At 35.1% G+C, this 13,698-nt stretch overlaps 1 protein-coding gene across 1 annotated transcript; it reads right to left on the reverse strand.

Annotated features, from left to right (window-relative positions):
• Positions 1-1,924: 1,924 nt before the first annotated feature.
• Positions 1,925-10,702, reverse strand: LOC129003276 (ras-related protein Rab-34-like). Its single transcript, XM_054431568.1, has 7 exons — positions 10,618-10,702; positions 8,926-9,158; positions 7,903-8,004; positions 7,165-7,229; positions 5,993-6,123; positions 4,522-4,720; positions 1,925-2,144 (listed from the first exon to the last, which is right to left on the reverse strand). The coding sequence occupies exons 2-7, from the start codon at positions 9,141-9,143 to the stop codon at positions 2,074-2,076; spliced, it is 786 nt and encodes a 261-aa protein (XP_054287543.1). The 5' UTR covers positions 9,144-9,158; positions 10,618-10,702; the 3' UTR covers positions 1,925-2,073.
• Positions 10,703-13,698: the final 2,996 nt, after the last annotated feature.

Here is a 13,698-nt window from a genome sequence, read left to right on the forward strand (position 1 = left end):
GTTGGTTAGTCTATGGTAAAACACTGTGCTGTTCTCTGTGCATATAGAAGCAATGTACAATGCAAGTGAAGGCTAAGTACACATGGACGCATTGGTTGCGACGTGGTTGCAAAAAGTAAACAAGACTTTGTTAAAAGCCCGGGCCGAATATAGTGTGTAAAACTTGTGTACGGTTTTGTATAGTTTTTTAGTGTTCTATTTCTATAACTATGCTACACTTAACTTTTTGATATCTGTGTATTGTTTCAGATTCTTTAAATGCTCACTATACTAAGTAATACAAATCAGTGTTAACTTTAATAATTTTGAATACATGTAAGTGAATTCTCAAGGTTTCTGTTACATTCCTATACTGTTGTAATTTTGTAACCTATATACATGTAGTAGTAGTAGCCTATACAAAAAAAAATCCAAATGAGGTTCGGTACAATCCAAATTATTGATGCTTTGACTATATTGTTATACCTGGAAAGGTTTTTGTCAAGTTTCCAATCATAATGTCTACAAGGGCTCTGCCTCTTTGGCAGTCAAAGTTATTGATGATTTTACACCACTAGTGTCTATAGTTCGGCCGCTTAGAAAGCGACCTTCTCCAGCATTGGTTTAGCATTAGCGCGCAGGTCGCTTTCTAAGCGGCCGAACTATAGTGATGTGACTCTCAGTAATGTTGGAGGTTATCATTCATCCCCACCTTATACTAATTGACACAATCTTTACCATAATAAGCTTATGGGAACTATGTTATCCATAATTTCCATACAAAACTATGAAAATTAAAACATTTACATATTTTGTACCGACTGTCCATTTGCTTGCGTTGTGTTAACTTTTCTTTGGTGATTTCATAGGTCTGCCATTTTTCATCAGAGGTCATACCCCGTTGCAAGCCATAAGCGAAGCGGTCCTATATTTTCAACTCAGTTTTGGGCGTAAGCAGTGTCCTCAACCAATTGTAACAACTAAGTGAATAACTCTTAAATCGTAGCAAAAGAATTCTTGGATAGTGTTCGGTAAGCATATCAGATTTTACTTTGTAATTAAAGTTTTGTCTGTATAGAATCTTATGTTGACTGTGAAAGTGTGTTCATTTTTTTTTCTCAATTCTGTTCCGTAGTATCAGTTGATTTTATTGCTGTTTCTTGTGAATTATGTATAATTTTATTGTTTTGTAGTTTTTTTATGAAATTTTAAGTTGTACCTTAATTTTTGTTTATTTAACTGTACTAAAGTAAACTAACTAGTGTAAACCTTATTATTGTAAAAGTTGACCGCCACTCAAAACATACTTCAACTAGGCTCAATATACTCACATTTTCCTTGAATGGAATGAAAATGTTTATCACAGAAAAAGTTAACTCTTTCTGGTCTCTTGCTCCCATTCTAAGCAGCAATGCAAGTAGCTATCAAGCATAATGGTGTGTAACATTGAGATATATAAAATGAAGGGTGTTGATAAGAGACTTCTATTTTATTACTATATGTGCGTACAGGCCTGCGGTTTGCATGTGTTGCGCTATGGGCTCGAGAGATAATACACCAATCTCCACCTACCTTGTGGGGGATTTTTTTTCTTTTCCTTGCGTCCCTAACAAATCTAAAAACCTCTTGCATCCGGCCCATTTATAGAAGCAGTCCTGAGTTATATGTGAAAGGGAGATGTTTGAAGTAGCTGGGTGGTTATAGTGCATGCATTGCATTCAAAAGGTTGCCCGTTTGATCCTGAGCAAAGGCAGTAGGTTTTTGATTGTTTGAGGGCCTTGATCATTGGGCTAAGGAAACAGCTGGATCTTAGTCATTAACAAAGCTATAAAAACATCTCACTCCTTTCTCTCCACACTTACCTTGCATTCATATTTAGCTCAAAATAAGCAGCTGGGTTTACTGTCGAACAGTACAACACAATAAACCTTTTCAGTAACTTTTATTTATTTTTTCTCATTAAAAACACTATACGTAATATGTAATACATTTACTTTTAAAATTTGTTTATCTTAATTCTAGGCAGAACAGTTTGTACTGAAAGAACATTACACGACTAGACTAGGTGGGCATTGAGACATGAATGTAGCATCATCAGGTGTAGCAGTCAATGCAGGCACTCTTCTTCTTCTTCAGCACTTTATTGGTCAGTTTCCTCGGTCCATCTAAAAGAAATAATACATACTATATAATGCAATTTAATGAGCAGCCTTGTTATCACTAAGGGCTCTTTCACATGAGGCCACTGGTGGCTGCCACTAGTTACCAGCCAGCAACTGCAGTTGAAGGTACAGGCAACTGACAAGCCACCGTAGGACTAGTTGATAAAATCCTGACGAGCAATGAACATCTCACGTTACTGTTCAAATTTTCAGTACTTTTCAATTTCTCATTTTTTTCCAAACAGGGGAAGCCACTCTACTACTAGTACAAGTGCGTTTGTCTCCGTGACTGAAGGCCTTTTTAAAACAATGTTTAAACTGTGGCAGGCAACCATTGGCTGCCACCTGTGGCCTCGTGTAAAAAGGCTCTAAAATGTTTGCATAGAACGAGCTTTTTAATTTACACAGTCTGCATTAAAAAATACCTTGCAGCAGCAAACCTGCAGACTAAGACGATGATACAGATCTCAAAAAGAAAAGAAGATAAAGTTCAGAAAACAACTGTGAAATGTTTTAAGAAATAAATTTTGGAACAGCAGTTGTAGATTTGAAGATGACAGTAATCAAACTAAAGTAAAAGTACCCCGCCACAGCAAACCTTCAGACTAAGCAAATTTCTATTTGTCTGTTAATAACATTAGGTTTAACAAGTACCTAGGTTTGCTGCTCCAAGGAGGCCAATAAAGTGTGTAGTATAAAATAAATAAATTTACCATGATTGATAAAACATAAACAAAAAACTACAATAGTTTACTTATCCTACTAATCCTACTAATATTATAAATGAGAAAGTTTGGATGTATGGATATATGGATGTATGGATGTATGTTTGTGACAAGTGAACGCGAAAAATACTGGTCGGATTGGGCTGAAATTGGGCATGATGATAGCTGACATTCCCGATTAACATATAGGCATATTCTTATTTCAAAAATCCTTTCGGGCTCCGCCCCAGTGGCTCTGGAGTTTCCCATGTTAACCTAATGAGAAATGGAATTATTGAATCTTAACAGCTGTTTCAATTAAACAAGTTGGTCCTGTTCTATGATGTTCAATAGCATTAAAGTTACAAGGATTACCAACAGGGTGCAGCACTATTATTTCTTTTACATTTATGACAACAGCTAATTTGCAACCAAAAGGTAAGTGAGCGTAGCGAACGAACTTCAACCTGGAGGCGAGTTAGCGAAGCGAACAAGCTAAACTAAAGGCAAGTGAGCGCAGCGAACGAGCTAAACTGAAGGCAAGTGAGCGCAGCGAACGAGCTCCAACCTAAAGGTGAGTGAGCGTAGCGAACGAGCTCCAACCTAAAGGTGAGTGAGCGTAGCGAACAAACTTCAACAAGGACGTGATTGAGCCATTCGAACGAGATAATCTTGAAAATTAAGAAGTTAAACGGGGCAAAGCCCGTGGGTTACAGCTAGTTCTCCATAAAAATAATATGAGGATTTACAATTTTTTTTTTACTTTCTCCGTAACCAATAACTATACAAAAAAACTTCAATGTACTAACACTCTATATAAAATGGTCTAGACAGAAATTGGGCAACTAAGAGTCATACATGAAAAAAACCTATTTTCACCCATAAAACCCCGTTCCCAATGGTCCGATCATGATGGTACGCAAACTCATTTGAAGGAAGTTTTATCCTAATTTTTCATTCATGTACTGAAAGCATACGCATACTGAAAGCATATATATATATACTGAAAGCATATATTACAGATAGTACACAACAAAATCATGTACTTGACATGACATAATGAGATGATTGGTAGTGAGTGTGTAGCGGTGTTTTTGTCTAATATATATTTTTTTGTGCCATAGGCCCTCTCTTTCCTCAGTTATCAATACCAAAATAAATTATTAGTTATTCAACCATTGTAGTAATATCATCACTGTATAGTCTTATCAAAGGGTGTAATCTTTGGTCGTATAAATTGTTAGTCTTATATGTAAATTGTATCAGTTGTAAAATAATCCTTATCAAAATTAGCCCGTAAGGGGATAAATCACATGACCGCGCATGCGCAGAAAGTTCTGCCTGGCAGCGACTTGCCTCGGGGCATAATTTTGGAGACCTTCGCATTTTGCCCTGAGGGCGCCCGGGGGCGTCTTTTCGACGTGCCCTGCCTCGCCCGGTCCTGTGTGTGGAGCTCCATAAGCGCCCGTGCAATTCCCGTCGCACAAGACGCCCCGGGGTAAAATGCCCTATCGCGCCCCGCCTTGCCTGTTATATAGATATAAAACAAGATATAACACAAGCGGATATAAATCACAAAACGAGATTTTCCTAAATCAACAAAACTACATGTTCAGTCAAGGTAAGATAGACAATTAATAAACACTATCGAGAATGAAGTAAGGTTAAATACCCACCAATATTGCCAATAGTCATTATGTTGATCTTCCTCTCCTCCTCAATACACAGGATCCTGTGGTAGGCGAGGGCAGCCATTCTGCGGAAAACTTCCTCAATGTTCTCCCCTGTCCGCGCAGAGACTGGCCAAAACTCTGCGCCGAGCTGAGTGGCCGTCTTTATGGCTATCTTCTCCATCTCACACCGGCTTGCCTGCGACTGACAAAAACTTTGAGTAAAACACTATTTGAGAAAATACCTGCAAGAACAAATCTTTCAACAAAGGCAGTGGCGTGAGTACATCGAGAGACACCCCCCCCCCCTCCAAGTACATGTATTCGCCCCCCCCCCCCACCAAAACATCACCACTTGTGTTTTATTCGTTTATCTCAGCAAAAGCCGTGATTGCGGCAAAACTCAGAATCTCTCGCGGACATTTATTTATAATCATGGAAACGTTGTCATTGTTTCTGTGATCGCAGCCAAATCTTTAATATATCCTACGTTCGTGAAGATATGATCATCCTCTCCCGCGGTCATGGAAGTTCGTCATCGTTTTCCGTTATCGTGGCAACATCTTGTAGGCTATATCATCCGCCGTCTTAAAGACATCATCATCGTCTCCCGCGGTCACGGAAACAATGTAAACTTTTTCCACGACGATGCTTTTTCCACGAACTTCGGCGAGCGATGATAGTCGGACCTCGGCACTCCCCCGCACCGTTGTGGTTGCGGGAGTGTTATTTACACCACTGTACAAAGGGACAAAAATGTCGAGACAAATAACAGATTAATTGTAACAGAAGCATGTATGCAGCATGGTAAAGTAAAAAAATCTTATTGACAGTTTACAAAACAGTAAGACTTATTATCAAAGATTATAATAATTACTCTATGGTGCTGAATTATGGACTGAGACAAAGTTTGAGAAGAAACATATAACTTTTGAAAAATGAGTTCAATAATAAAAATACTATATTTGAATTAAAAGAGACACTTAGAGGATTATGTACAGCTGGGAAATCGGAAACTTTGACAAGTTTTAAAAAAAATATGGGGGCAGGAGTTTTAGATCAGGAATCTGAGATGTGCCAATCAAGTAATTTAGTCATCTATTTTACCTGTTAAAGAATATAAATCGTAATATTGAGTGATTAGTTACAAAAGTGTTCGTTACGCTTTTATTTTGTATTTGTTATAAAATGGGAATGGCCATTTGATTTCATGTAGCCTATATAATATTTGAGGTTTTAACTTACAATGGTTAATAGGCTTACACATCACAAAATTATACCCTCTTTGTTTTCACCAAGGTGTATTTTGATAACATAAATATTTATAGACAAATTCTCAATGTCCACACATCATAATATTTAAATAATGAGTAGTTCTACTGTGAGATATCAATGGTAGTGTTATGGAAAACCAAGAATTGATCTTGGCCAGAAACTAAATGTCATACAATTCTAAAGACTTTGACAAACAACTCACCACAAGATCCATCTTATTGCCCAGTAAGAAGACAAGGGGAGCTTGAGGGTTCACTCTCATAGCGTCTCTGAGCCAAGAGGCACAGCTGAACAAAGTCCGCACTGAGGTGAAGTCAAACACCAGCACCAATACTGACAAACACCAACAGACGTATTACAATAAACTGACACTTTTACTCCCTTTCTCACTTGGTAATTTTATTCTGTAAATCATCTTAATAATTTAAAATCCATGTTTTTAGTCCCTAAACCTGTATTGTTAGTAAAAAAATAGGCTTTAACAAAATGTTGCGGTTAATGATAAAGAATAGAGGTCGTTCAGTGGTCGAAAACTTGACCAAAAATATGTCATGTACAGACTTCTATATTTTCACCTCATGGTGAAAATAAAACACGTGATTGGAATTTCTTCAATTTGTTTTGATTTGCTGTTTATTTTTCTTTATTCGTCACCAGCATGGCAACCCAAAAAGCCCATGTTAATTTTTAAAATTTTAAATTCATTTTTTGTGTTCTGCACATCTATAGGAAGATTTCTTTTTAACAGTATGGGTAGATTTTCCCTGTGATGCATACGAGATGAGAAAAAAGGTTTTCAAAAAACATGCTTGCCTATTAAAATAGGATTAGATAAAACCAAATTGTTAATTTAGTTCAAATAACTTTATCATCAGTAAAATCGTCAAATAAATCAGCCTTTTTCATCCATCTTTTCCTGTAGAACCACCCCCTCTGTATATGTTTCCCATTCAGTATCAATTGATTCCTCTTTTCTGATGTCTTTTTGTGGTCTTCAAACTTTACTCGAACCAGATTTTCCCCACTCTTCTTCATTCCTCTTTTTTACATGTCCAAACCTAGTATATTATTACTCTTAGACAAAATATAACTATTAAAAAAAAAAATATCACTGGTAATAATATCCTAAATAAAACCACAAAAATCCAATTTAACTAACAAAATGTGTGCAGTCAACGTGAAGCTGGTCATTCTCAACCAAGTGAAGTGTGCGCAAAAGGTGTAACAAAACAAATCTTGAATTGTATTCCTATTAACTAAAAACTATTGTGCACAAAGTTATTTAATGTGTTGTATTAGGATGCCGAAGAATGTTGAACCCCAAAAATACCAACGCCTGGATTTCCAATTAACTTGCACAGGCAGACGCCTTACTGTGGGCTCCTCTGTAATATGATGACGCGATGCTTCTGAACCTTTCCTGACCAGCCGTATCCCATCTGTTAGGAAACCACACGTATAGGATCAAATAAAAATTACTAATCAGGGAAATAGACACATCAGCAAATCAGCTCAATTTCTCCCACCTAAATTGCAGCACGCCCATGAGCAGTTTATTGATTCTAGATTGGCTTAGTTCTGTCGTTCATGGAAATCAGATGTTGATATTAAAATTTTATCGATAGCAATACACATAAATAATGAACTCTGCTGGAAGCGAGTGAAGAGTAATATAACATTGGCATTGAAATGGGATACTAATGCAAGTAGGCTTGTCATTTTATCAGATATATTTGGAAGCTTGTTTGATGTGTGTTACAAATTTGGCTGCTCTTGAGTGCACAAATTTCAACAGAATTTTTTTTCTCTAGGAAAAATTTTTAATGTGTGATTTACTTGTATACCAGGGTGAGCAACAAATTACAAGTAATTATTTCTACTTGGTAATTAAGTTATCGGTTTCAAAGTAATTGGTAAAAAAAAAAAAACAATAAATAAATAGAAAACATCAAAACAAAACACACTTTAAAATATCAGACAAAAACATAGGCCTATCTTGAAATTGTCTTTTGCTGATTTATTAAGGGAGTATTATGAATTATTGAGTCTTAATTGCACGAACACTTTAAGAAAAGTAAAAAAATAGGCTAGGTAAATTAATACTGTACTAACATTTGCAGACTGAATGGAGTGTTCAAAATGTCAAACCTTTCCACCTCAAAGTCCACTCCAATGGTTGTCTTGTAGTCATTGTCATAAGCATTATGACAGAACCTAAAAATAATTGAAAAGTGGTTACATTTTAATATCACATGCAGAAAGAATGACATCTTCTATATTTAAAGCTAGGATGCATTTCAACTTTTGAGAAAACCATAGGCCGCACACCTATTAATCATACTTGAATGAAAGGTCTTGCTGTGAAACGTCCCCGAAAAATATCAGTTTTTCGATAAGCCCAGCTCCTAAGGGCAGGAGCATTGAATTAAGGGACTGTATTTAATTACATTTAAAACATTGAAGATACGCCAACCGTTCATTTGTTTTTTATTTAGCGTAGTTTGTTTACTTTTCCTTGAGTTAGCCTTTTGATTTTAGGTATCATAGATTAATTTATTGCATCAAGAGTAGAGTATTTTTCCTTGTAACTTGGACATTGATCAAATTGATTTACATAAAGAATAAGTACTTAATCAACAAGCAGTTTGCATTGGACGAGGCAGGGAAGAATCACTAAGTCTTCTCTGTGTTCTCTCCCTGTGGCTCAACAGGGGAAGAACAACTAGTTAGACCTTAATACGAGAGCCTTAGGACTGTACCTATCAATATTAACCACTAAAAGTATGACAAGCAATACTTCACACCAAACTGGGATAGATTCAGGCAAATGATGACGAGAGTCACTTTAAATCTAAATTAGATATATTTCATGTGCATAGATTTAAATTAAGAGCATACGTATCCAAGCATTAACAAGAAAGCTTAAAAACTTTGATATAAATTCTAATTTTTTGTTCCTATAAAATTTTATTCAATAAATTTAATAACGTTTTAGACAAACTAATATAGCCTAGAAAAGGCAAGAAACTTTGCTCAAATAATTGCTTCTAGCCGTCTAGCCTACCCTACGCTAACTTAAGTTACCGTACTTATGTCTGTTATTATTTGATGATTTGCAACGTTTGTTTGACTTACCGATTAATAATGCACGTTTTTCCTACTGCTACATCTCCCAAAAATATTGCCTTAGCTATTCTCATGCATGTGTGAGCTGGCAGAGTCTTTTGACAAAAATCATGTTCCAAGAATGGGGTAGCAAGCACTTTGTAGGGATTTGGCATTTTCAGTATTTGACGATTCTTAGGCGCTTCTTGTTGCATTATTTTGTAGGTTGCTGAACGTGATTCATACATACAGAAGTTCAGGATCTAAAAATTAAAAAAAAATAACTTAGCCTACTTAGGCTATTTTGTTTGTTTTAGTTTAGGCTACCTAGTGTTTTGGATCAATCTCGTAGGCCTATAGGTCAAAATCAGTGTTTCCCTATGCGGGATTTCTATCCCAAAACCGGGATTTTCAGACCATTTGAGCGAGATTAAAACAAATGCGGGATAAAATTGGATTTTTGGCTCTGCTGTCTGTTTTTATTTTTTAAACTTAATTTTAGTGAAAAACTAACACCAGTTTATTAAATTATAATAGCAATGTTACACAACTATTGGTAGGGCCTACATTATACGTCAAATATAACACTGAGGATTAAACAGACAAATTATGCGGGGTAAAAGGAGATTTTTAAAGATTTAAAACTGGATAAATGGGATTTTCTTGACATCGTAAGCGGGATTCTTATTTTGGTCGTATGGATACACTGGTTATAATAGGCTATCTAAATAAGAGTTGCTAACATGCTTTGATGAATGTGTTGCACCTGATCTTTTCATTATGTAAATATTGCCATTCAAGAAAAGTAAAAATTCCTACATTATCGTTTGCGCATGCATGATAGTTAGAATGCAATTTGAATTCGCACTAGCAAGAACATTGATTTTCACTCACACAAATTGGCTACAGCAACGTAAAACTAAATCTATAAGTGTGAGGATAGGCTAAAATTGTAATGAGGGAAGTTAAGACACACGGTGTTCGCTTGACCGCAACCGCAGCTTGGAAACCTTAATTGATGGGAAAACATAGGCCTAGAACATATTTTTTATTTGATGAACAGTTACAGGATTACAATTAATTTTTGGATGTAAGCTATGGCAGTGTGTAACTTATTGTTAGAGCAAAACTTTCATATGCGAATCCAAATATTGTAAGATCAATCGATATAGAAGCTTGGTTTTTAGTCAAGTTTTAGCTATCGATTGAATCGATATTTTTCTGTTTGATAACACAATGGAGTGTGGGATATTGAAGTTTCGTGAAATGATCATTACCGGTAGTGTACGATTACGTTATAACATTGTGCTTAAAAAACCCAAGTTATTTACATGTAAACTTAAAGGCTACGGTGTGCCCTAATTCGTAAGTTAATCTAATGTCATAACTATGAGAGGATTAGTGTAATAGGTAAATTTAAATTATATTACTTAAAGATGTACAATAAGTTATTCTTAAAATATTTCAGGAAAGGCCCAGTTAGGCTGACTTTGGTGAAAAAGTTTGAATAAACATACATCATAGGCTAGGCCGAGCATAACTAGCCAATGTCATGCCTTAATCAGTTAACTTATCAATAAGTTACTATGTTTCCCTTCCCTTAAAATCTTTAAGGGGTGAATTTCATTTCCAAACAAAAATGCCTAGTAAGCCTAGGCTCAGGCCACAAAAGAAAAAACTCACCTTGAAAATAGGGGAAATAACTTTGATAAGAGGGCCTACCTTAACTGACTTTACACACTCAACATGTAAAACAAATCAATTATTTAATAAATAATACATCTGGCTCATGACTTATTCTTAAATGTTTTTGTTTGTTGAGTGTTTGTTGATAATCAATCATCATCTATTGTTATTGTTTTTGTTGCCATGGTTATGACCAATGGTGCCAACCTGTAACAAGAAATGTCAATACCAAAAGTAACAATAATAATGGGGTTTTATAACCATTTTAAAATATAGATTTTTAACAGTCCAGATATTTCAATAAAATGCCTAATTTTTATGAAAACTGTTTTCTGCCTTTTTAGAATACTTCTATTTGATGTCCTTTATGGGCACTTGTAATAAAAGGCTTAGCAATTTGATAAAATAAAAAAAAATTCAGAGCTACATAACGGATTACCATTTACCAAAATTATTAATAAAATACCAATTTTTGTATTATTAGGTACCTTATTATTTTTGCTTGCTTTGCACTAATGCACTGTATGATATATATTAAGCTATTTTATTTTATATTTTATAAGTTACTTTGACGATCCCAATGCTTGTTTTCTTTCCCATGTTAAAAGCAATAAAGACATTTCATAATTATAAATAAATTTGATATTTTTACTTTTTAGCAAATTTTGCATAGGGAATAAGCAATTTATAGTGTTGCCTTGGAATAAGCTACCGTAGGTCTCATAGTAAGACCTGGACCTGGGACCAATTAACTTTTTTGTTTTGATGTGCCCAGAGGCCAAAAAGACCATCGATTCAAAATTCATACATATATTTATTTATATATGTGTCCGTTGATAACTTGAGCAAAAGTCATCTGATTTTGATTAAATTTGGTACATTTATTTGAACGAGTTTAAATTCACCAACCAATGATCGGACCATGAGAACGGTGTTTATTTGGTAAAAATTGGGTTTTCTCAATTTTGACCCTCAAAACATGGTACAAACGTGTTAACTTAAATTGATTCTAAATGAGTTTAAATTCGCAAACCAACATGATCGGACCATGGGAACGGTGTTTTATGGGGTAATAATTAGGTTTTCTCAATTTTGACCCTCAAAACATGGTACAAACATGTAAATTTACAATTATTTGAATGAGTTAAAATTCGCCAACCAAAATGATCGGACCATGGGAACGGTGTTTTATGGGGTAATAATTAGGTTTTCTCAATTTTGACCCTCAAAACATGGTACAAACATGTAAATTTACATTTATTTGAATGAGTTAAAATTCGCCAACCAAAATGATCGGACCATGGGAACAGTGTTTTATGAGGTAAAAAATTTGTTGTTTTCAATTTTTACCCTCAAAACAGCATTTTCCAATTTCTCTCAAAATCATTTTGGAGAGCTTAACAAACAATTTGTATATTATAAGTGATTTTGTGCAATTGGTTATGGGAAAAATTGAAAAAAATTGTAAATTTAAACATCCCTTGTTATTTTTATGGAGAATAAATTAACTTTTGTATTTTTCTTGTTTATGGATATACAATATTGAATGTTTTCGAAGTCTTCCGGTTATAGAAGGATTTGCCATTTGTGATGTCGTTCTTAGCGTGTAATGGTCACAATCTTCGGGGAGGCTCCTAGACCACATTAGTCTACATTAGTCATTAGTCACATTAGTCTTGCACATTAGATGATATTTTACAAGTGAATGATAAAGCCATATCGGTAGCTAATTTTTGGAAAAGCGAAGTCTGATTTCCGGATACGGAAAGTAAGTAATATTGAATGTTGATCAAACTTTAGCAAATTTCTTTATTTTATAATAAGCCATTAATGTTTTATTAAAACACACTTTGTTACACTCCTTGTAGCAGCAAACCTAGTTACTCGTAAAATCTAATGTTATTTAAACAGATTTTAGTGAGAATCAAATCAGGCAAATGAAAATTCGCTAAGTCTGCAGGTTTGCTGCGGCGGGGGTAACCGTTACCTTTTCCTTTAGAGTCGGAAAAAAGGCCAGAGGCAAAGTAAGGTAAACCCAGCTTGGCTTTATATATTTGCCTGACATACCAGAGCATATTTTAAGGGATTTCCACTGGGCGACTGTGGCGCCGGACTTACCAAGGGGTCTGGGTTATGGAATACCCCCCATCACAAAAGGGGGTCCAAGGGTTCCCCCCCCCCCCCGGAAATTTTTGCATGCCAAAATCATAGCTCAATACTCTAATATATTTACATAATGTTATTTTTTTAATTCCAATACGTTTAAAATGTGAATCGTAAAATAAAATAAGCCAGCATTACCCATAGTCACTGGGCGACAAAATCTCAGAGTGTGATTTTTCAGCTAATATAATTGGATTTTTTTAACTTAATGTTATTCCTATTTTTTTCTTACTTACAGTAGTAGGGTTATAACATTGACTATATAACACTTATCACAAGGTATTTCGTACGTCTGGAATAATACTTCTTTGTCTGCTGCATTTCATTAATGCTGCAGATGAGAGATGAGTTTAATCATTATTTTAATCAATGGTTTTGTTTCACACAACCTCGACTACTCATTACCCAAGCCCCATCTCAACATTGTATTTTCCCAGAATTGAATGTGTTCAATACCCACGAGCATGCTGGGAAAAAACTTGTTTACGAGTACACACATATGCAAATGTAAGATCTGGGATTTTTCTAGGATGAATTTTAAATATCATGAATCTTTTTCAGCCCAAAACACAGTTTGGCATTTTAGCATTGACTTTAATAAAGTATATTAATAGTCAATGATGTGTTGGCAATTAGGCAATGGAAACTTATTGTTACAACTCCACTAGCATAATATTGCAATTTGATCGATTGGGTTTTTGTTCAATGTCACAAAGTATTGAATATATCCATTGCTAAAACTTTGATGGTTTTTATCGGTCCATAGCTTGAATGTGGCCTGAGTTCTGCTGACAAAAGGGTGTCAGCTAATAAGTGTGTTCTTTGTCCGCAATAAACCTTTTGAACAACATTAACAAGTGGTCATCTCACTAACGGCAGCTTTTAAAAAAAAACTTCATTGTTACACATATACATGTAAAAAAATAATTACTCTAAGGGAAAAGCATTTCAATG

This window comes from Macrosteles quadrilineatus, unplaced genomic scaffold (assembly GCF_028750875.1).
Source record: "Macrosteles quadrilineatus isolate MER2022 unplaced genomic scaffold, UCM_ALF_1.0 Scaffold_1__1_contigs__length_201487025, whole genome shotgun sequence".
In the NCBI taxonomy this organism is placed as follows: Eukaryota; Metazoa; Arthropoda; class Insecta; order Hemiptera; family Cicadellidae; genus Macrosteles; species Macrosteles quadrilineatus.